The sequence below is a fragment of the Pleurodeles waltl genome, chromosome 8 (genome assembly GCF_031143425.1).
Source record: "Pleurodeles waltl isolate 20211129_DDA chromosome 8, aPleWal1.hap1.20221129, whole genome shotgun sequence".
Classification (NCBI taxonomy): Eukaryota; Metazoa; Chordata; class Amphibia; order Caudata; family Salamandridae; genus Pleurodeles; species Pleurodeles waltl.
In genome coordinates this window covers 1403259821-1403284670 of record NC_090447.1, presented here as the reverse complement: position 1 = coordinate 1403284670, position 24850 = coordinate 1403259821, and the positions used below count along the sequence as shown (strand labels likewise).

The 24850-nt window shown below is 46.2% G+C and overlaps 1 protein-coding gene across 15 annotated transcripts in view; it reads right to left on the bottom strand.

Moving 5' to 3' along the window:
* SON (SON DNA and RNA binding protein) overlaps positions 1–10538 on the bottom strand; it is a 519974-nt gene extending 509436 nt beyond the window's left edge. For 2 of the 15 annotated variants that reach the window (XR_011194616.1, XR_011194617.1), the window contains exons 1-2: positions 10325–10531; positions 6773–6826 (exon numbers count right to left, since the gene is read on the bottom strand). Coding sequence is in view for 9 of the 15 variants with exons in the window: in XM_069202476.1 (XP_069058577.1) it covers positions 10325–10404 (80 nt within the window). In the remaining 6 variants the exon portion in view is untranslated. Of the gene's footprint in view, positions 1–6772; positions 6827–10324 lie in introns of all 15 variants that reach the window. The other 13 variants (XM_069202473.1, XM_069202475.1, XM_069202483.1 and 10 more) reach the window with 10 other exon arrangements.
* Positions 10539–24850: the final 14312 nt, after the last annotated feature.

Here is a 24850-nt window from a genome sequence, read left to right as displayed (position 1 = left end):
CTTTCCCCGCCAAGGTTGCGAGAAACTAGTCAACGCCCGCCTATCCCACTTCCTCGAAGAAAACAACACTCTTGACCCCTCACAATCCGGGTTATGCAAGAACCACAACACAGAAACTGCCCTCATTGCATGCACCGACGACATCAGGACCAAGGTCGACAAAGGCGAGACCGTCGCACTCATCCTCCTAGACCTCTCCGCAGCCTTTAACACTGTCTGCCACCACACACTTCACACACGCCTCAACAACATAGGAATTCGCCACAAAGCCTTAGACTGGCTCACCTCCTTCCTCACCGACCGGACCCAGAGAGTCCGCCTTCCACCTTTCCACTCCACCGCTACCAAGATCATCTGCAGAGTCCCCCCAAGGGTCCTCCCTCAGCCCCACACTTCAACATTTACATGATCCCCCTAGCCAACATCCTCCGATCACACGGAATCACCATCCTCTCCTACGCAGAAGACACCCAACTCCTCTCCCTCACCCGCAACCCCACCACCGCCAAAACCAACCTACACGCTGCTCTCCTCGACACCGCCAACTGGATGACAACTAACCACCTCAAGCTTAACTCCAACAAAACCGTGATCATCGTCTTCGGCCCCAACAAAACCACATGGGACGACTCCTGGTGGCCCACCGCCCTAGGCCCCGCACCCACCCCTGCAAACCACGCATGCACCCTCGGCATCATCCTGGACCCCTCCCTCTCCATGACACAGCAATTCAATGCTCTAACCTCCTCCTGCTTCCACACACTCCGCACTCTATAAAAAAAAAATCCTTCAAATGGATTCCCCCAGAGACCAGGAAGACAGTCACCCATGCACTCATCAGCAGCAGACTAGACTACGGTAACGCCCTCTACGCCGGCACCACACAAACTCAAACGCAAACTCCAGAGAATCCAGAACACAGCCGCACGCCTCGTCCTTGGCCTCCCCCACCACGAATGAATCTCACCACACCTCAAATCCCTTCACTGGCTCCCCATAGACAAGAGAATCACATTCAAGATCCTCATCCACGCACACAAATCCCAACAACACCGGCCCAACCTACCTCAACGAAAGAGTGAACTTCCACACTCAACCTCTGATCAGCCGAACTCACCCTAGCCACAGTCCCCCACATCCAACGCACCACCACAGGAGGCAGGTCCTTCTCCTATCTCGCCCCCAAAACCTGGAACTCCCTCCCCACCAACCTAGGCAAAACAAAAGACCTCCTGCTCTTCAGAAAGAACCTCAAGACATGGTTGTTCGAACAGTGACCCTCCTTGCCCCCCCCCAACCCCCACCCCCAAGCGCCTTGAGACCCTCACAGGTGAGTAGTGCGCTCTATAAATCTTTTTGATTGATTGAATTTCCCTCATGAAGCCCATGAAATCATCTTTCACTTTATCAGGACCAAAACAGATGAGAAGGTGGGTATCACCTGCATATGACACGATCTCCACCCCACAGGACCTCACCATGTCAGCTAGTGGTGCGATCTACATATTAAACAGTCATGGGCTCAGGCACGATCCCTGGGGTACACCCTTGTTGGTATGTGCCATTTTTGACTTGAAGAAGCCAAGACGGACATTTTATGAGCGATTATCCAGGAAGTCCCTGAGCCAGGGTTGCGCTCTGCCGTGGAGACCTACCTCGTGTAGTCTGCAGAAGGCCGCAGATAAATCCATAAGCACTAGCATGACCAGCATTCCCGCATCTAGAGAAAGACTGATGTTGTAAGTGACTGTCTGCAGGCAGTCTCAGTGCTGTACAGCTCTCTCAAGCCCAACTGAGAGGGGTCTAATATATTATGCTTTTCAAGAAAGGATATGAGCTGTTTCTTATTATATCTTTATAGCGCTTTTGCAAGTAGAGGTAGCAGCGAAATCGGTCTGTAGTTAGAAAGGACATCAGGGTCTGCTAATGGTTTATTAAAAAGCGGAGATACTTGAGCGCACTTCCATTCACTGGGCACTTTAGCAGTGGCTAGGGAAAGATTGAAAACTTCTTTCACTGTTGGTGCCAAAGGCTTGATAAGCTGGCTGTTATCCCAGGAGGGCACAGATCCTGGGGGAAACAGATTTGGCATGGGCAAGAAGTCCCTGCACCTGATCCACTGAGCAAAATTCAAAATCACTCAGGCAAGCTGTGGCATTTTGGCAAGGAAGACTCAAGTCGAGTTCCATTTTAGGTGCTCCGAAAATTCGGGTAGATTGTACTAATCTTAGCTTTGACAAATTTCGGCTAAGTTATCATAGAGCTCTTGAGAGGATACGATGGTGGAAATACAAGCATGTGGTTTCATATAGCTATTTAAAACTTTATATAATTCGTTTGTAGAATTTCCTGCATTGGCAATTGTAATGGTTAAGTGCGTTTTCCGTGCTACCTTAATCATGTTATGATAATTACATAGCCTAGTCCTGTATTCTGCTTTATCCTCCAAAGATTTTGTGAGACGCCATCTGTGTTCAAGAAGCTTACAGATTGATTTTTCCAGACGCAGGGTGTCTGTGTACCATGGAGCTAGACTTCTGGATGAGGTATTGTTCTTGACACAAAACATGCTTTAAAACACATGTATTTCTGTTATAATTCCTTGTGTATCCTTATCCTCTGTTGACCTCAAAGGCTATCATACTCTTATTTGAGTTCTCTTCTCAACATTAGACCTTTCATATATATCACATCAACGTCACCTTATTTTGTCATCTGCATTTAATATTTTGTCAGCAATCGTACTTGTGTAGAGATCCACAACTGCATTGTTACAGTATGGAATATATTCCACACCATTAGGTAGTGACACAGCTAATATCTTTAGTTGTTATTTCCTCAACACATGTACAGAGTGTAGAAAACACTTATTTTTTTATATGAAACCACTGTCACAATCAGCAAATATATCTACAAACTGTAGTATTTTGATTGAAGTGGAGCCTTTTGACAAGTCATCTAGTATTTTTGTACTTTCTTCAGCTCCATCTTTATCTACCAACCTGATTACATAGTTATTCACACTAGTGTTACTGCGCAACATCTGTTCAAGTTTGTTGTTTTGCATAGATTTCAACATACATGGGTGCTTTTATTCATACATTCTTTCTGTCGCCAAGTCCTTTCGTTTTAGCTCCCCTCGGAGTAAGTTTCAGAGAAGGTGATAAAGTCTTCCTCATTATGCCAAGAAAAAATAATTTTGCGAGTTAATTAAGTTGCAACTTTTTACTTTGTCTTTACGTTGGGTGTTATCAGAAGAGGTGCATCCAAAACCAAGTACTCTTGTGCCTGTTGTCTTTATTTTCCTCCTCCTCTTTCCTTTAAAACATTGTTTTGGTTCTTTTCACTAAAGATATGAAATGCTTCTGTAGTATATATAGTCTGGTTTTAATTGTTCAACCTTAATATGTTACCAGTTACCTTAACTATTCCCTCTTCCAAAGTTTCTTTAACCCTTATTGCATCCTTTCTCGCACACACATCCCATCTTGCATACAAAGAACCAGATCCAGTGGTGGATCACTCTGTCCTTGCACATCAGAGCCTCTTGTCCAGTTCTGAAACTGAAGTCCTGGCTCTTCACCTAGCACCAACCATGGCACAGCCCATACCACTACTGCTTCAGTGCCAGGATATCTTTTTGGTTGAATTATGTGCTACACAAATACATAATATGACAAAACTTTGCATCTAAGGAATTTCTCAGAATGTCATTTATTGCAAATTTCTGAGCTTCAACAACACAATTTACTGATGCTTCCATTTGACACTGTCACTTTTATATGTTCTTAGGTCTCCTTTTCCTCGTTCGGATTTTGCCTCCATTGATCTGATAGTGTCTGCATATTTCTACTACAAGTTCAGTATTATGATCTGAGTTACTATCATTCTCAAAAGTTTGAAAATAGATAACAATATTTTTTTTAATTGCCAACATCTTTGAAGAACTTATTGCTCAATTATGTGTAGACAATGACAGCTGTGTATTTATGGTACATTTTGTTTTAATGGGAATTGGAAATACCAATTTCCCAGCAGTCAGTCGGTCACGAAGGGACGAAGGAACCATTCAATTTTTTTGTTAACATGATTGTCAATTAGTTGGTACATTCTTTTACCATGCTGGAGCTCATATTTTCCCCAAAAATGTCTAGTTTCCTGGAAAGCACTGAGGAGAAGGGGATATCAATAAATGTATTTTGTTAAACCTATGCAGGACTGATTTATCACTAGCTATATTATGTTCAAAGTTTTTTTCAAGAATAATACCACCAATTTCCCATTGGCTGAACTCACCAACTACATTATTTGTTACCTATAAGTACACAGATCTTGTTAATTCAATTTCTTCTTTTTTGGGTGGGAAGGTTTTTCTACTTTGCTGTATTGAGTTCTTGGTGAAAGGAACTACGTGATCATCATTATATGCATGTATCTCTGTTTCAACAGTCATCCTCTTTCCTTTTTAGAAGTAGCTCTGGTTTCCATCTTTATCATTTCCCTTGTATGGCATTTTCTTCACAATCTGTTAGTTACATATTTGAAACGTAATTTTATATAAAAAGATAATTTTTTCCATAAAATTCTTAATAATACCTTATTCACAGATAAAGTGTTTCCCCCATTAGTGCCTTTACAAAATATATGGTAATAAAGCTCTTGGTATTTCTTTTACCATTACAGTCAGTAACTTGCTTACCTCATTTTTTACGTAGAGCTTAAGCGTTCGACCTCTTGTATACTCTTAGTATAGTCTTTATGGCTTAAAGACATTTAATTTGTTGGTTGCAGTGTCCTTTAAAAATTCTTGCTCGCTAGTGGTCAGCTCTGCCTTTTTCTCCCTCCTTTTTCTGTTTCAGAGCTGTGACCAAACTACTGTATTATTCCACCTTCATTTCTTTATCTGTTGCTGAAAGACTATTTTTGTTATTTCTTTGGTGCTCCCCTTTCACTGTGGGTGTTTTAGACTGGTAGCTGCCTGCGTTTTATTGCTGCATTCCATTCCTCCGATCACCTCTCATGCCACTGACATTTGTTTTGGCTTTATTCCAGTGCCTTCCTCATTTACATCTGGCTCCTAAAATAAGCTAATTTTACAAAATAAATACCCTGTAGTTTAGCTCACTGCTCAGGAAAGCCACAATATGCACTTTCTGGTAGAATGTAGCTAAACCTAGAAGCAATAATGTGAAACTTGCTTAGTCTCACATCGCATCTCAATCCTCTCTCTCCAGGGCCCCTCCTTGCCAGCACTCACGACATCGCACACATGGCATTGCTTATCTCCTTTATTGGGGGGCCATAAATCTTCTCAGATTGAAATGCTTGCAAGACTTCTCATTCTATTAAAATAAAAAGAAAATACTTTTCCAGCCTTATTTTCCAGTTTCTGTTCAGACGTTTACAAAGATAGTGCAGTCATCTTCTCATCTCTCCTCAAGGGCTTGTGATTTTTGATGTTCATAGCCGCCAGTGACCACCAAAACATGGCAGGAAAAGTTGAAATTATGAGACAGGGTTGACCAATTTATGTAGCAAGAAAAGACCAGTTCTGAATTTACAACACCAATAGCTCTAACTCAAGAAAATGCAAGACCTATTGCGTTGCAAATGAGTTGAGTTGGATTTTCAAGTTATTGATTATTTCCTCTGACATGGTCCTTAATGCGTTCTTAGTAGTTGATCCTCCTACCTTCCTTTTTTATTCCCCCCATCAGGTCTCGTCCCTAGATCGACAATATTTTCAGACACTCTTACTCTGTTTGCAGCACATCTGTGAAACTTGTTTACACAGTGTCAACTGTTCTTTTTTTTTTTCCCTTCATACCTTTAACTGAAAGCTATGACCACTTCTGCCGACCTCCCTGATTGCGTTCATGTGGCATCGCAGTCCATCTAAACACCCGCACAGTACTTACTGACCTCCTGGTGTGCAGTCTTTCGCTTCACTTCAAAGTCAACATTCAACTGATTGGAGACTATGAAATGGGTGATTCCTCTACCACAGTGCTAGCTTCCACAGGGAAAACCCCACATCATTAAGGGGCATATTGAAATGTTAATAACTTTCACAAATTGAAATAACTATTCAGTGGAGAAGTGCCAGTGTGTAGCTATTCAAAAAGTATGCAGTGTTTGAAGCCAAACGTTTGACTAATGGTTTGTTACAAGTTAAGTGTGTGGAAGTAATATTAAAAGCATCAAGTTGCCACACCCAGGTCATCCTGTTGGGTTACCTTTTCAGGCTGACAATTGTGATCCAGTATTTGTTGAAAAAAATAGTTTTAATAGGTAAGATGTCACTAGAAAATTGTGATTAAAATAAATAACATTAAACACCTTATTACCAACAATGTCCCACAGAAAATATAAAATGAAGAAGGCTATCCATTTTAAAACACACACACACAGAAAGACAACCAACATGGTCAATGTAAACACCACATATCTCACGGCAACTAAATAACATGGTGAACTCCTGCCACATTCATCCCCACTTCATTATTTGTACTGTAGAAAACAATGTTTATTCATACCTGACTAAAATAAGAATATAGTGTTTTCAGCATATCTGCTTTTCTTTGGCAGCAGAGATTTTCAGAGTAACTAAGGCCTGACCCACAGGAGTTCAACTACGTTCCCAAACATACAAAACGGGATTAACTAGAGGGTTCTCTACAAATTTACTCATGTTCATTAACATTTGATCAACAATATCACCCCAAAACTGCATCGGCTTACTTCATCACACAACATGTATAGGTATACTGACCGTATTCCCAGATGCCCAACAATTAACACCAGTCATAATCTTCAAATGATGCACCTAACATTTATTAAAAGAAAAAAAATCAAATACTAGAATGAATACAAAACAAGCCATCGCAAAGCCAACAGGCCTGGCCAAGCTTACCCGGTGGTTCATTTTTAATGTACAAGCATACAACAAAACGAAAGAGGAAGCAGGCTGTCTGCTACACATGGCAACCATAAGAGTGCAGTTAGCACTAAAAAATTTAAAATAAAGAAATCCTATCACGTATGTTAATAGACATGTATTCCTGCTTTTAATAGGCATGTGTCCTTACAACAGCTTTAGAAACCCATTTGAATTTCACTACATGACAGAAAATGATGGTCCTTGCTGACAAAAAAAAAAAAAGACTAGTTGCTTAGAATTACTGTAGCGTGAAACAGTTAAAATGCGGAAGGATACCGTAAGTAAAATGTATCTAAAAAAAAAAAAAGGGTAAATGGAAATTTAAATAAAAAGCATTGGTAAACTAAAGCACTAACCCATCTGCCTGGCATTGAAGTTAATTTGCGATCAGTCATAATGATGTTGCTGTGGGGAGACGCAAAACTACAGCTGAACAGACCAAAAGTGATTGAAGCTGACCCATCTGTACGTATGCATATGTCAGTGGTTTTTTAACGTATAAGTTGTCGCTATGCCAGACAGAAAAGGGATTTAATAAACTTCCTACGCGAAAAAACGAAAATGCTGATCACAATATCCATTCACTTTAACATGGGAATCCAGAATTACAGTACTTGCCACCAGAGCTTACACATCCATCTTGAATAACCCTCAAAGGGCACAATTACGGTCTATTTCATTCATATAGAGCAGAGGTCTTCAATCTGGGGGCCGCGACCCCCAGGGGGGCCGTGGAGACATGGGCAGCATTCCCCCAGCCTCACTTCTCCCAACATTAAAATGCCTCAGCTGAACTTTGATTTACTCAGTTTCCTGTGCTGGGAAATAAAGCCATAGGCAGCTAAAAACGCTTTCATACCAGGGTGCCTGCTTCCTGAATGAAAAGCAAACGTAGCTATGAGTTGCTCTGCAACTGTAAAGGATGCTTGCGAGATGGTTCTTGGCTTAAATGATCCAGTCACTCAAAGCGTTATTATGACAAACATGTATTCTTTATGAGTAGTAGTGCAGAGTTAACAACTGTACTGTGAAGTGTGTGATTTTAATTGTAATATTATTTACATAGCACTTACTTCACCTGGAGGTGTTGAAGGGACAGCTATTAAATATGGCATTACATATGCTAGGATATTACTTAAATCTACAATGTGAAAGCATCCTTTTCTCTTAAACCTTCCTGTAGTGGCCTATCTTACACTGTGTGTAATGCAAGTATAAAATAATGCCCCACATATTCACGTGCTTTCTGTCACAGGCTGTGACCTTGTGGCACTAAAAATGCACAAGTCACTATTCTCCACTGCACCAACCAAGATTTAATTATTTTGCTTTTCGTTTACACACAGACCTCTTCAGTGCACTAACTAATAGAGGTTTCAGAATGCACTACAGTGCATTGCCCACTGAGAAACAACTTTATTTTATTTATTTTTTCATTTAAGCTGCTGTTATTTTATATGTAGCTACCTGATGGTGAAAGACTTAAAAAAACAACTTACAGAATATTTTGGGGATTATTTATGAGAGGCTTGCACCACCAGAGCGTCACTAATTTGACGCTCCGGCAGCACAAGCCTCCCATTCATACCTATGAGGCGACACACAGCCACCCTGCATGGCCTCATAGATATGGAGCAAGGCAAAGCACCCAAGCCACTGTGTTGCCTTACTTTGCGTCAAGGAGGCATTCCATGGGCGTTGTGGAGGGTGTTCCCACGCAACACCAATGGATTTTGACGCTGCCCTAGATTTACAAAATCACGTAAACTGGAGCAGTGCCAAAATCGTACACCTCCCCAGAGCAGGCGTAATGAGGAAAAATGTTTTAATTTCTCCTTGTTTTTTCCTCTTTCCATGTGTGTTGCTATCTACCTCACATATAGAAAGAGGAAAATGCCTCTCTGGATTGCTTTTGTGCAGAGGAAGGTGCCCCTTCCTGCACAAAACAATCCTGCCTTCATTGACGCTAGGCAGCAATTTGTGCACCAGCACAGGGGGAAAGAACAGGAAGGCACTGTATTTCATAGCACTGTATTTCATAAATACAGTCCATTCCTGCCCTTTTATATTGCCGTAGGGCAGTGTAGAAAGAAGACTTGCACCACTGCCTTACATCAATTCCTCATATATTCGGACCTTAGTTTTCACCCACATCTTTGACCGCGCCCCCACACTACTGAACTTTAGTTTGCTAAACACTGTTTAATATTATTTCCTCACAGTAAAAATGATTTGCTGTGGAAATTGGAAACATTTATGATTGTCAATGAGGAGTACCGGGTTCTAAAAATATTTGTCAGAGGGGGTCCTTACACCTTAAAACATTTTGAGAGGGGGTCCCAGCATCAAAAAGTTTGAAGACCTCTGATATAGAGCCACATGCCAGTGTGTCCCTCTTCAGCGCCAATGTACAGCAGCTAAATAGTTTCATCAGCGAGTTGAGATGTATTAAATGAATAGATTAATTCACTCAATGTGGCAGATTCTGGACGCCTAGCTTGCAAATCGAATTAGCCTAAGGAGTACAGAGTGATTTTATGGTATTTCTTTTAACCGCTCGTTCCGTTTTCCTTCACTGCCATAGACGATAGAAAACTTTTTTTTCTCCAGAAGACATAGTGGACTGACATTTCTGTTGTTGATAAGCAAAATGGATATTGGCTACCAGGTAGGACTGATATGGTTGCAGCAGAAAGGGAGCCGATTTAAGTAATGACCCCCGTGGAGTTTTATATTTCTTGGTACAAATGAACGACGAACGGTAATGAAACTAAAATAAAATGTTGAAACGGCTATAAACTCTCCTTTGAGGACAAGCGACTTGAGAAAATATTTATATTTGTCAAAATTGAATCATTAAACTCCAAGTTGCCCGCTGATCCCTCAAAGAGAGGAACGGTTATAGTATTACGATCAACAGCACATGTGCACGATGTTTTGTTTGTATTTTCGTTTGGTTGGTTTTCATGGAAATACACTCACTGCTGTGTTTTTTTTTTTTAAAGACAGAAGGAGGGGGAGGCACGCCTCGGAGATTCGTCCTATCAGAATAGGAGGGGCGGGCACGCTCGGCCTCAAACATTTAAGTGGCCAAAATAAAAAATGCAGCATTTCCTGAGAACGAGAACACACGCGAATGGCTTCCATTCCCCGAGTCTCACCGTAACACTCTTCATCAAGGATAACTATAACTGTTAATACATTCAAAACATCGGTCACCCCCTACAGCCTTCTCACAAAACTCTCTACTGGGCCCTAATTGTTCCCCCCACAACCCCCGCTGAGCCCCATCCTCCTTTCCTCCCACAGCTTCGAGCAGCTTTTACGTACCCCAACCTCTTAACAACCCCATGCCGCTCTCCAATCCCCTCTCTCCCGGATTACCTGCTCATGGTCTCCTCCTGTATCTCCTTGAATTTACTGACAACGAAGGACCTGAAGATCTCTTCGAAGTTGGCCGCCATAACTCGGCCTCGACCTACTCGGCAGCCGCAGCAGATCCATCCCACAATGCAACGCTCCGGAAACGGGCAGCGGCCCAAATCGAGCGACAGCCGGTCCTGTCACGGTGGCTGCCAACATAAAAAAGGGAACACGCGCGTTGGCGAGTCTCCCTGCGCCTCATCTTGAGTGAAGCAGCCATCTTACAATTACACAGCAGAGGAAAATATATCTATGGCTCTCCGAAATATTAACGCAGTCCCACCTTTTTCATTTTTTAAATTTGAAATACTGATAGCTCTTTCTTTAGAAACGTAAACAGAAAATTGATTATAGTATTTCGATACAACTTTCTGTCACTCTTCTTATAGGTTTGTAGTAGCGTTTCTACCAATTGTAATTTGAGTCCATTACTACAAAAACAGTTGCCTTCCATTGTTGATTCGCTTAAACTAGTCTGGCACGGAGGGAAAACTAGTTTCACGTTAACGCGTTTTTTTACCATCCTTCAAAGAATTCGAAAACGCTTCACTGAGTTCGAGGAATATAACATCTTCTAGCTGTGGATAACAATTTTTTAATTCTGTTAAGGACACGAGGCGAGAATTATGGTTCTCTTTCTATGCTTTTATTTTTTCAGCAGCCAATAAAAAGTTAAAGCAACTGTAGCACGTGACCAATCATGGCGTACATCCCTATACAATACTTAACGACAAGAAACATTCCCTTTTTCTTTGCACCATAGGAAACAGTTAATCCACTGAATCTGTACTGGAAAACCATAACGAAACAACAGGACCTCAAGTCCAACAGAAGACACTTAGAAACTAGTGTAAGGAAATGCCTCATTGGCATGGTTACCCCCTGACTTTTTGCCTTTGCTGATGCCAAGTTATGATTTGAAAGTGTGCTGAGACCTGCTAACCAGGCCCCAGCACCAGTGTTCTTTCCCTAACCTGTACCTTTGTTTCCACAATTGGCACACCCTGGCATCCAGGTAAGTCCCTTGTAACTGGTACCCCTGGTACCAAGGGCCCTGATGCCAGGGAAGGTCTCTAAGGGCTGCAGCATGTCTTATGCCACCCTGGAGACCCCTCACTCAACACAGACACACTGCTTGCCAGCTTGTGTGTGCTGGTGGGGAGAAAACGACTAAGTCGACATGGCACTCCCCTCAGGGTGCCATGCCAACCTCACACTGCCAATGGCATAGATAAGTCACCCCTCTAGCAGGCCTTACAGCCCTAAGGCAGGGTGCACTATACCATAGGTGAGGGCATAGGTGCATGAGCACTATGCCCCTACAGTGTCTAAGCAAAACCTTAGACATTGTAAGTGCAGGGTAGCCATAGGAGTATATGGTCTGGGAGTCTGTCACACACGAACTCCACAGCACCATAATGGCTACACTGAAAACTGGGAAGTTTGGTATCAAACTTCTCAGCACAATAAATGCACACTGATGCCAGTGTACATTTTATTGTAAAATACACCCCAGAGGGCATCTTAGAGGTGCCCCCTGAAACCATACCAACTTCCAGTGTGGGCTGACTAGTTTTAGCAGCCTGCCACACACCAGACATGTTGCTGGCCACATGTGGAGCGTGCCTTTGTCACTCTGTGGCTAGTAACAAAGCCTGTACTGGGTGGAGGTGCCTCAAAGTCTCACCCCCTTTGTTACAGCACCCCAGGGCACTCCAGCTAGTGGAGTTGCCCGCCCCCTCCGGCCACGGCCCCACTTTTGGCAGCAAGGCCGGAGGAGATAATGAGAAAAACAAGGAGGAGTCAATGGCCAGTCAGGACAGCCCCTAAGGTGTCCTGAGCTGAGGTGACTCTTGCAGATGGAGGATTCCCCCAATAGGATTAGGGATGTACCCCGCTCCCCTCAGGGAGGAGGCACAAAGAAGGTGTAGCCACCCTCAGGGCTAGTAGCCATTGGCTACTAACCCCCCAGACATAAACACACCCCTGAATCGAGTATTTAGGGGCTCCCAGAACCTAGCAAGATAGATTCCTGCAACCTAAGACGAAGAAGGACTGCTGACCTGAAAGCCCTGCAGAGAAGACGGAGACACCAACTGCTTTGGCCCCAGCTCTACCGGCCTGTCTCCCCACTTCAAGAAAAACTGCAACAGCAACGTGTTCCACAGGGTCCAGCGACCTCTGAAGCCTCAGAGGACTACCCTGCATCTAAAAGGACCAAGAACTCCCGAGGACAGCGGCCCTGCTCCAAAGAAGAAACATCTTTGCAACAAAGAAGCAACTTTTAAAGAACACACGTTTCCCGCCGGAAGTGTGAGACTTTGCACTCTGCACCCGACGCCCCCGGCTCGACTTGTGGAGAAACAACACTACAGGGAGGACTCCCCGGCGACTGCGAGCCCGTGAGTATCCAGAGTTGACCCCCCTGAGACCCCACAGCGACGCCTGCAGAGGGAATCCAGAGGCTCCCCCTGACCGCGACAGCCTGCTTCAAAGAACCCGACGCCTGGTAAAGACACTGCACCTGCAGCCACCAGGACCTGAAGGATCCGACCTCCAGTGCAGGAGTGACCCCCAGGTGGTCCTCTCCCTTGCCAAGGTGGTGGCTACCCCGAGGACCCCCCCCTTGCCTGCCTGCATCGCTGAAGAAGACCCCTGGGTCTCCCATTGAACTACATTGCAAACCCGACGCCTGTTTGCACACTGCACCCGGCCGCCCCGTGCCACTGAGGGTGTACTTTTTGTGCTGACTTGTGTCCCCCCCGGTGCCCTACAAAACCCCCCTGGTCTGCCCTCCGAAGACGCGGGTACTTACCTGCTGGCAGACTGCAACCGGGGCACCCCCTTCTCCATTGAAGCCTATGTGTTTTGGGCACCACTTTGACCTCTGCACCTGACCGGCCCTGAGCTGCTGGTGTGGTAACTTTGGGGTTGCTCTGAACCCCCAACAGTGGGCTACCTTGGACCCAACTTTGAACCCTGTAGGTGGTTTACTTCCCTGCAAAACTAACAAACACTTACCTTCCCCAGGAACTGTTGAAAATTGCACTGTGTCCAGTTTTAAAATAGTTTATTGCCAGTTGTGTGAAAACTGTATATGCTATTTTGCTAATTCAAAGTTCCTAAAGTTCCTAAGTGAAATACCTTTCATTTAAAGTATTGTTTGTAAATCTTGAACCTGTGGTTCTTAAAATAAACTAAGAAAATATATTTTTCTATATAAAAACCTATTGGCCTGGAATTGTCTTTGAGTGTGTGTTCCCCATTTATTGCCTGTGTGTGTACCACAAATGCTTAACACTACCCTCTGATAAGCCTACTGCTCGACCACACTACCACAAAATAGAGCATTAGAATTATCTCTTTTTGCCACTATCTTACCTCTAAGGGGAACCCTTGGACTCTGTGCATGCTATTTCTTACTTTGAAATAGTACATACAGAGCCAACTTCCTACAACCAGTCTCTGAAAATTGTGACTTGCCATCAGAGAGGTGGAAACACCTTCAATGACTTCAACACCAGAGGATTGAAACCAAAGGAGAACTGCAGGGATCCTACTAATTTGTCTTCTTGTCAGTGTCTCTTTTGATCACCAACAAAGTTCCAGACTCCGCAGAAGCCGTCCAAACTCAGGGTCCTACAATGCCATCTGGAAGAAGACCTTTGGAACCAACAAACCTTTTTGAGTCTCAGCGATGCTTCAAGATTGCGTTTGTTCGTTACCTAAAATATGGAACCTGAGCCATAAAAACTGAACCCATAGCATGAGTAAAATAGTCAAAACGGTGGGAATAAACATATCATACATTGTAAAGTCAGAAAACAATATAGTTGTACCTTATGTAGTAAAGCACTGACCTCAGGGTGGGATTAGCCTCGCCTCCGTTCCTTAATAGAATTGAAAATTCTTATTGCTACAACTAGAATATTTTATATTCTATGTCAGGACCGGAGGCTCTGATTATGCTTGTTCAAACCTGTGCCACCACCACTAAAGCTACATCCACAATCAGCTCGTAATAAAATGACTTCAAAGTGGACTCGGGGGCGGAGCCAAGATGGCAGATGGATAGGACGCACAATCGTGCCTCTCCGTCCCCTCCCTCGGGGTATCCCTCGCCTGCTGGTCCTCTGGGGTGACATCAGCACAGCCACAGCACCCAGGACACACCCCGCCAACCACGGGGGTGTATGAGGCAGGTCCTGCTTGGCTCAGGAGAACAAAGTGAATAGCCCGCGGACTCTGGCCGATACAAGATGGCGGCGCCCTCGGACCACTAGAGAGGCCGAGGGTACCGGCGGCTGAGTGTGCTAGCTCCCAGAAGGGGGGGGGGGGGGCGTCGGAGGCGGTGCGTGTCCGGCCAGAGAGACAGTGTGGCCGGTCCGAGCGGCCGAAGGGCTAGAAGTAGCATGTGCGGAGGAGGAGAGAGCGCATCCCCGTGCCCGCTGGCTCAAGAGGAAGGTGAGGTGGACGGCGGGGATAAGGGGGCCCTTGGACCGGGCTCCCAGTGCCCCGGATGCCTGGGCTGCGGTCGGAGCAACCTGGGTCCACCACCGAAGAGGCCTGCTGGTGCACTGGGAGCAGCATCAGACCGGGGCCTAGTCGGGACGTGGTGACGGCCCGACAGGTAACTGGGGCCACCTGCCTGGCTGGTAAGTGAAGGTGGCGGGAGGCAGCCCCAGGGACAGCATCGGAGAGAGAGGGCTCTGGGCGCCCCGGCACATGAAGAAAGGGTGAGCCCCTGATCCAACACGACGCAGGGGCCAGTGTGGGGGAAATGAGAAAGTGGCCGGAGGCTCCTGCCTGTGCAGAGGGGGTGTGGAGGAGCCCCAGTCTCTACTGACCCCCCTGCCTGAGGAAGACCGGAGGTGGGAACCCCCTGACGCCTGGCATCTGGTTGGGGTCCCCAGCACCCTCCTCCCCCCCCCCGGAAAGTAGAGCGAGACGGAGCCAGGTGAGGGCGAGGGGCGAGCTGGAGGAGTTGCCCAGGTGCAGCAGAACGTGCAAGACTGGCAGCGCCCCTGGGTCAGGTGCTGGACAAAGCATTAGAGTGAACCACAGAGCCTCGTGGGAGAGACTTGACATGATCAGTACACCTTTCATGCAGAGAAGAACGATGGGAAGCCCGACGGGTTGAGCAAAGGGGGTGGAGAACAATGACGGCCATACGTTAAAAAAAGGAAAGATCCAGTCAAGGACATGTTATCCAAGCCGACAGCAGGCAAAACGGAGGCGGATAACCCTGGGACAGGAAAGCATAGAAAGGAGGAGATGGATGAGGACACGGGGGCACCCGTAAAAAAGAGCTTTCTAGAGGGTCTCTTTGCATCGCTTAAGGATGACATACAGGTGGTGAAGAGGGATCTATTGCAGGACCTGAAAGTGGTACGAAGGGAGTTGTAGGTGGTAGGCGAGAGAGTAGCGACTCTGGAAGAGCATGAAAATGCCAGAGGCGAGGAGATGGAGCAGCTATACTTCGGCTACAGGACCAGCAAATCAAACTTCTGGTGCACACAGAGGACTTGAAGAACCAGTCGAGGCGGAACAACATCCGTATCCGAGGAGCGCCAACCATGGCCGAAGAGGAGGACTTACTGACTTATCTGCAGGCCTTCTTCCACCAAATCTTCGGGGTGTCCTTTGAGAGAGAAGTTTGTATAGAGAGGGTCCATAGGGTGGGTCCTCCGAGGCCGTCTCATGTACCACCGGCCGATATACTGGCCTGTATCCACGACTTCCCCCTAAAGGAACGCATACTCCGGACGGCGAGGGAGCAACATCCCCTGAAATTCCAGAGTCACAAACTGTTCCTATATCAGGACTTGGCTGCCATTACCCTCCAGAAATGGAGAGACTTTCGACCAATCACCTCCCACCTTAGAGACAAAAAAGTCCCCTACTCTTGGGGCCACCTTTTTTGACCAATTGTCAGATGGCACCAACTGCACTCACTGAAGGAGGCCTACAATGTCATACAATTTGAGGAGCCTGTGGGGGAGAGCCAGGGTTTGCCCAAAATAGAACGCAGAAACAGGAGACGTGCACGCTGGCAGACTGTATCACATGGAAGCACCAACCCAGAGTGAGAGACCATGGCATCCGAAAGAAGAGCAGTCCTGGAGTCCCTTAATGGGACAGGAAGATGGCAGATAAGCATAAGGGGTGAGGGCTGTGGGCCTAAAAGACACAGTAGCAGCATCGGACGCGGGAGGGGGGGGCACCCAACGAACAACAGATTGACTAGGGTGCAGCCTCCCTGGACTGGGGCTCAACCTCTGGACTATGCTGGTCTATCCGGCTCCCCTTCACAGGGTTGTTTGACCATGTTGTTTCAATGTGTTTTGTTTATGTGGGGGGGCGGGGGGCACGCGATGTTCATAAGCACTAACAGTAGCCACGCAGACGGGACCCGCATCCAGACTGAGGCTCACCTGCATCAGGGTCGATATAACTCTGGGACGCATTGGTTGACAAAACTCCACCCACATCACCCACATGCTAGTTAAATTTCTTACACTCAAGGGGTTGAATAACCCAATTGTAGGAAAATGGCTCCTTGTTGCAGTTACCCTCTTCCCCCCCCACACATTTTGCCTGATATTAATGCTGACTTGACTGAGAAGTGTGCTGGGATCCTGCTAACCAGGCCCCGGCACCAGTGTTCTTTCACTTAAAAATGTACCATTGTTTCCACAATTGGCACACAGATAAGTCCCTTGTAAAAGGTACCAGTGGTACCAAGGGCCTTGTGACCAGGGAAGGTCCCTAAGGGCTGCGGCAAGTGTTGTGCCACCCTAAGGGACCCCTCACCTAACACATGCACACTGCCATTGCAGATTGTGTGTGTTGGTGGGGAGAAAAAGGCAAAGTCGACATGGCATCCCCCTCAGGATGCCATGCACACAAAATACTGCCTGTGGCATAGGTAAGTCACCCCTCTAGCAGGCCTTAAATCCCTTAGGCAGGGTGCATTATACCACAAGTGAAAGCATAGCTGCATGGGCAATATGCCCCTACAGTGTCTAAGTCCATTCTTAGACATTTTAAGTATAGTGTGGCCATATTAAGTATATGGTGTGGCAGTTTGTCAAAACAAACTCCACAGCTCCATAATGGCTACACTGAATACTGGGAAGTTTGGTATCAAACATCTCAGAATAATAAACCCACACTAATGAAAGTGCTGGATTTATTACAAAATGCACACAGAGGGCATCTTAGAGATGCCTCCTGTAATTTACCCAATCCTTCAGTGCAGGACTGACTGGTCTGTGCCAGCCTGCCACTGAGGGATGAGTTTTTGACCTCCTTGGGTGAGAGCCTTTGTGCTCTCTGAGGCCAGAAACAAAGCCTGCCCTGGGTAGAGGTGCTTCACACCTCCCCTATGCAGGAACTGTAACACCTAGCAGTGAGCCTCAAAGGCTCAGGCTTCATTTTACAATGGCCCAGGGCACTCCAGCTAGTGGAGATGCCCGCCCCCGGACACAGCTCCCACTTTTGGCGGCAAGTCCGGGGAGATAATGAGAAAAACAAGAAGGAGTCACCCCCTCAGCCATGTCCACTCCTAAGGTGACCAGAGCTGAAGTGACCCCCTCCTTGGAAAACGCTCCATCTTGTTTTGGAGGATTTAGCCCAATAGGAATAGGGATGTGCTCCCCTCCCCAAAGGGAGGGGGCACAAGGAGGGTGTAGCCACCCTAAAGGACAGTAGCCATTGGCTACTGCCCTCCAGCCTTAAACACCCCCCTAAATTGAGTATTTAGGGGTGACTCTGAACCCAGGAAACCAGATTCCTAATGACCTGCAACAAGAAAATGGACTGCTGACCTGAAAGCCCCGCAGAGACGACGGAGACAACAACTGAGTTGGCTCCAGCCCTACTGGCCTGTCTCCAGACTCAAAGAACCTGCACAGCGACGCATTTAGCGGGACTAGCCACCTCTGAGGACTCCGAGAACTGCCCTGCAAGCAAAAGACCAAGAAACTCCAGTGGACAGTGGCTCTGTCCAAACTCGTAAGAGCTTTACTTACCTGATAAACTAAAATGTACTTACCTCCCCAGGAGCAGTTGATTTTTGCACTGTGTCCACTTTTAAAATAGCTTATTGCAATTTTGACCAAACTGTGTACATTACTGTTTTAATTCAAAGTTCCATATTAACCTATGCCTAGTACCTTACAATTTATGTACTTACTTGAATTCTGAATCGTGTGGCTCTAAATTAAGTTAAGAAAATAATATTTTTCTATATAAAAACTTATTGGCCTGGAGTTAAGCCTTTGAGTGTGTGTCCTCATTTATTGCCTGTGTGTGTGCAGCAATTGCTTAACACTACCCTCTGAAAAGCCTACTGCTCGACCACACTACCACAAAATAGAGCATTAATATTATCTAATTTTGCCACTATCAACCTCTAAGGGGAACCCTTGGACTCTGTGCACACTATCTCTCACTTTGAGATAGTATATACAGAGCCAGCTTCCTACACCAATCAAGCGCAGAGCGATCCTTTCATACCTAGAAAATACTGGAGCGGACCTATGTCTGGTGTCTTTGGATCAGTATAGAATGCGGTGTAGAGCTTTCCCCACACAACACTTCTCATTCAGGAGCAAGGTAGCAGGGGGTCATGCTTCTGGTGTTGCATTCTTTCACGGGGAGGGTGGGTGACAAGATTGCCAAGATAGGGGGACGACTACTGGCTTATAGAATTCCCCTTGGGGGACCCAGGTGGTGATAGTGTCTATCTACCCTCCCAACGAAGGTCAGGAAAGGTTCATTCTTGGAGCCTCACAGAGGTCATGACTACACACGATAGGCAGGTGCTCATAGGGGGCAACTTCAACATAGTTTTACTCACGGAATGGTACAGATCCGCCTCCAGGTACAATGGGACAGAGGCCATGCATGCAAGAGGCTTGGAGAGGCTAGGGGAGTGGGGGCTTAGGGACCTCTGGAGGGGCAGACTCCCTACCACTAGAGATTTCACCTTCTACTTCCACGCTCACAAGACCTACACCCGCACTGACTTTCTTGGGATCTAAGGAAATCAAACAGATGATGGGCGACATAGATATTGAGCCCTGTGCACTGTCGGACAATGCAGCGGTGATCCTCATGCTCAAAGCCCCCCTCCAGTCTGAGGCGCCCCACCCTTGACGACTGAGGTCTACACTGTTGATGAGGCTGGAGGTGGTTGCCCAGATTTCCAAAGCTATTTCCCCCTATCTAGAATTTAACCACACAGCTGTCACCCCGCTATTCCTCTTGTGGGATACACTAAAGGCGGTGATCAAAGGGGAGTTTATAGCTATCTCGTTGTCGGATAATAAAATCTGGCGCAAGAAAAGGGCACACCTACAGCAGCAGGCGACGGAGCTTGAAAGGATACATCAGAGGACGGGGCCCTGAGGGTTTGGACACAACTCAATGCAGCTCGGACGCAACTGGCGGGGCTAGACATGGGCAGGGGGGCATACGTAGCTTTCTGACTTCGGCAATCCTACTACGTGGGCGGCAACAGATGCAGCTGCCTTTTGGCTGCCAGACTTATGGCTCAGTGGCAATCAGCAGCGGTGACAGTGATTAGGTTTCCAGAGGGATCAGTGGTAACGAGCAATACACAGATCGTCTCGGCCTTTCATAGCTTCTACCAGGCCCTTTACTCACCCCAACGGGCTGACCCGGTCCCCTCACTCCATTATGTTGAACTGGCCCACACGACTAAACTGACACCCGTGGAGGTGGCCCCACTTGAGACCCCCATCAGGTTGTAAGAGGTCATCTTGGCAATAGCCCGTCTGGAGGCTTCGAAGTCTCCGGGTCCAGATGGTTTCCCTAGCTCCTCCTACAAAGCATTCTGTAGTAACCTGGCACCAATCCTGACCCGACTGTTTAACAACATCACGGGCCCGGAGGAAATGCCACCATCTATGCTGGATGCAGCCATAGAGGTCATCCAGAAACAGGGAAGGACCCCACTGAGTGTGGTTTCTGCTGACCTATATTGTTGCTAAACGTCGACTTCAAGCTGCTTATGAGTATCCTTGCGACCCGCCTACATCTGCTGATGCCTGTCACGACTCACGTGCTGCTTGCGCCTGGAATTTGCAGATCTGGTGGCGTGAATCTTCAATGTTCGGCTTTGGCCCAAAAAGGGGCGACTCTTTCTGGTAGCCACGGTGCTGTAGGCAATGGAGACACCAAGAACAGACCGTGCCCTTCAGAAAGTAGCGCCAGAGGGAAAAACCCCTTCCAAGGGGAAAAACCTCCAAACAGGAAAAGTCCTGGAGAAAAACAAGAACAACAAACAGGAATCCAAAAGGAGCAAAAATCAGAAAATACAGAATGCTGAGTCCAAAACCAAAAGGCAAGGAAATCAGGAGCGAAGACACCAACTGAGCAGGAAGTGTTGCAGCGCAAGGAAAGAGAAAAAACACAGCCCTTATATACCAACAAACAGGAAGTGACCCACAGGAAGTAAAAGGACACCATCTTAGATAGGGAAACAATATATAGAACAGAATAGTAGAGGAACCATAGAGAATAGGGAACAAGGAATGCTGGGAAAGCACAGGAATCTGGGAAGGAGGAAAAGACATAAAGAAAGGCACACAACAGACTGCAAACAGAAGAAAGGACAAAGAAACGAAGAAAAACAGGTAAGAGGGTTCAGAGACCCCTGGGACAGTGAAAGGCAGAAGGAAGAACGAGGCCCCAAGCAAATCTGGGGCCTCGAAACGCGCAGGAGAGGCTGGGGGCGCGCCGCGTCTTAATAACGCGGTGCGCGGCCCGAGCCGAACGCCCGGTCGAAGTCGAACTCTCGGCTCGCGCCGCACCGCGCGGCGCGACAGTAGGTCCCCCTCCCGAAGGCCCAGGTTTAAGAGGGAATAAACAGTGAAAGCGTTGAGTCAGGAGAGGAGCGTGAACGGAAGAGGCATCTTCCCATGAACATTCACTGAGAGGATAACCCTTCCAATGAATCAGATACTGAAGTCGTTTATGAAAAAGACGAGAGTCACAGATTTCCTGCACTTCATATTCAGGAGCATCATTCACAAGGACAGGAGGTGGACAAGGAAACTGACGTGAGTAAGGATCAGGCACATAAGGTTTAAGCTGAGAAACATGAAAAACCGGATGGATCTTCCATGTATGGGGTAAGTGAAGACGGACAGTGACAGGATTGACCAACTGGAGAATACGGAAAGGCCCATAGTAACGAGGTGTGAACTTGTTTTGAGAGAGACGTGAGGGCAAGAATTTGGAGGAGAGCCAGACTTTATCTTGCAGATGATAATTTGGATTGGTTGTACGTCTCTTGTCTGCAGCCTTCTTCATATACCTCTTGGTATGTAACAAATTAGATCGAATTAGTTTATGGAGTTGGAGAAGGCGTTTGGAGAAATAGTTAATAGCAGGTAGAGGAGAGTTGGATTGTGGAGAAGTAGGGAAAGAGGTAGGATGAAAACCATAGGAACAGAAAAAGGGAGTGACCTTGGAGGCACTATGGACTGAGTTATTGTAGGAAAATTCAGCTAAAGAGAGGTAAGTGCTCCAGTTACTTTGGGTAGAATTGCAAAAGCATCGAAGATATTGCTCTAGTCCTTGGTTCAGACGCTCAGTCTGTCCGTTGGTCTGAGGATGGAACCCTGAAGACAGGGCTCTATTCATATTCAGTGTTTTACAAAAATGCTTCCAAAATCGGGAGATGTACTGAGGTCCTCTATCAGAGATTATGGTATGTGGAAGTCCATGGAGACGGAAGACATGATCTATGAATATTTGACCTAGTTCTTGGGAAGTAGGCAGCTTTTTTAGGCCAGTGAAATGAGCCATCTTTGTGAAAGAATCCACTGTGACCATGATAACCCGGTTTCCTGCTGATGGTGGGAGCGAACACATAAAATCAGTAGAGATAGTATGCCATGGGGCCGATGGAACAGGCAAAGGTTGTAGTAATCCTGCCGGTCTGGTGTGAGGTATTTTGACTTGGGCACATATGGGACAGGCCTGAACGTATCTTTCCACATCCAGTTTCCAGGTAGGCCACCAAAAAAATCGTGAAAGTAATTCTTGTGTGGCTTTGATGCCTCTGTGACCAGCTACAGGGGAATCATGGCACATTTGTAATGCTTTCTTTTGCACCTTGTTTGTAGGGAGGAATATCAGGTCTTGGTAATAAAAATATCCTTGTTTCTTGTACAATAATGGTCTTAGTTCTTCTATGTCATGGTCCGATTGGTTGGCGTATTCTTGTTGTACTTCTTCCAAGAAAGACTGAGCCACTCCAATGATCTTACTGGGTTCTAGAAGATACTGGGATGAGGAAGGAGAACACTCTGGATATCGGCGAGACAGAGCATCAGCCAGAATGTTTTGGGATCCTGGAATATATGTAATATAAAAATCGTACTGACTGAAGAAAAAGGCCCAGCGGGCCTGACGACTATTCTGGCATACAAAATTTCTTAAACATTGTAAATTACGGTGGTCTGTCCTCACCTCAAATGGTTCCTTGGAACCCATCAGAAACTGCCTCCACTCAAGGCAGGCTGTTTTCAGAGCCAATAATTCCCTTTCAAGTACGGAATAATGTTGTTCAGCTGTGGAAAGGATATGAGACAAATAGAAAACGGGATGTTCAAGGCCATCATCCTCTTGTCGTTGGAGTAAGACAGCTCCGATGGCTCTCTCAGAAGCATCAGTTACTACTATAAATTGCTTGGTGGTATCTGGATGTCTTAAGATGGGGGCTTGGGTGAAGGCTCTCTTTAAGCTTTGAAAGGCTGCTTCAGCAGCCTCAGTCCAGACAAATCCCTTCTTTAAATTGTCCTTCTTTAAGGTGTGAGTTATGTGGCTAGTCTGACTGGCAAAGTCTAGAATGAATTGTCGATAGAAGTTTGCTAAACCTAGGAAACATTGTGTTTCTTTTATGGTAGAAGGAGAAGGCCACTCTAGGATAGCTTGTACCTTTTCTTGGTCCATAGCTATGCCGGTGGGACTTAAATGATAGCCCAGATATTTGACTTCCGTTATGTCGAACTCACATTTCTCTGGTTTGCAAAATAGTTGGTGATCACGAAGTCTTTGAAGAACTTGTTTCACATGGGAAGTATGGAGTTCAGGATTTCTAGAATAAATAAGAATGTCATCTAGGTAGATCACGACTGTCTGATTAAGTAGGTCTGAAAACACTGAGTCCATAAATCTCTGGAAGATTGCCGGGGCGTTAGTAAGACCAAACGGCATAACCCTATATTCAAAATGGCCAAATGGGGTCCTGAATGCTGTCTTCCATTCGTCGCCTTCTCTTATGCGTAAAAGGTGGTAGGCTCCTCGTAAATCCAATTTAGTAAAACGTTGGGCCCCTCTGATTGCTTCCAGTATGTCCCTGATGAGAGGCAAAGGATAACGATCTTTAATGGTGATTTTATTCAGACCTCGAAAATCCAGGCACGGACGAAGATCCTTAGTCTTCTTGGGCACAAAAAAGAGAGGGGCCCCAGCCGGAGACGACGATGGAACAATAAGACCACTCTGTATATTTTCGTCCAGATACTCCTTTAGAACTTCCCTTTCGGGTTCCGTGAGGGAGTACATCCTCCCAAAAGGAACAATTGTGTCGGGTTCTAATGGAATTGCACAATCATATTCTCGATGTGGAGGTAGCACAGGTTTTGACGGTTTTTGGAAAATATCCTGAAACTCCAAATAGTGGTCTGGGACCCCTTGGACCGTATTAATGGACATACCAGTGGCACCTTCAGTAGCTAAGGATCTTTTCGGAGACCAATACTTGTCGGAAGTAAAACAGTTCTCGTGACAAAATTGCGAAGACAAAGAGACTGTCCGGGTAACCCAATTTATATATGGGTTATGTCTAATGAGCCACGGAATTCCAAGAATGATGGTATGGTTAGGGGACGTAATAAGATCGAAGGAGATGTGTTCTTGATGGTTTCCCACCTGTAGACTTAACATCAGGGTAGTGGTGTCTACAGGACCAGAGGATATCAAAGATCCATCCACAGTGTGTACCTGTTCGGGTACTTCTTTTGCTTGAGTAGGAACTAGGTTAGCAGCAGCCCATGTCTTGTCCATGTATATACCACTAGCACCACAGTCTAGTAATGCCATAGTCTTTTCTTGACGACCGTCAGGAAGTTGTAACAGGACAGGAAAGATGAACAAGGCAGTTGTATTGTCATTAAAGGAGCTGATGGAAGGTATAGCTGTAGATCCCGTCCCCTCCCTTCTTACAGGGGACGGGAGGTGGCGTTTCCCGAAGGTCTGGACGGACGTACTGGACAGGTACGGAGTATGTGACCAGCAGAACCACAATACAGGCACAACCCTCTCTTGCGTCTGTCTTCTCGTTCACTAGCAGAGAGCGGACCTCGGGTAGTATCCACCTGCATGGGTTCCCCTTCGATGTCTCTAGCAGGAGTGCGAGGTTCCTCGGAACGCTGTAGGTATGCACGG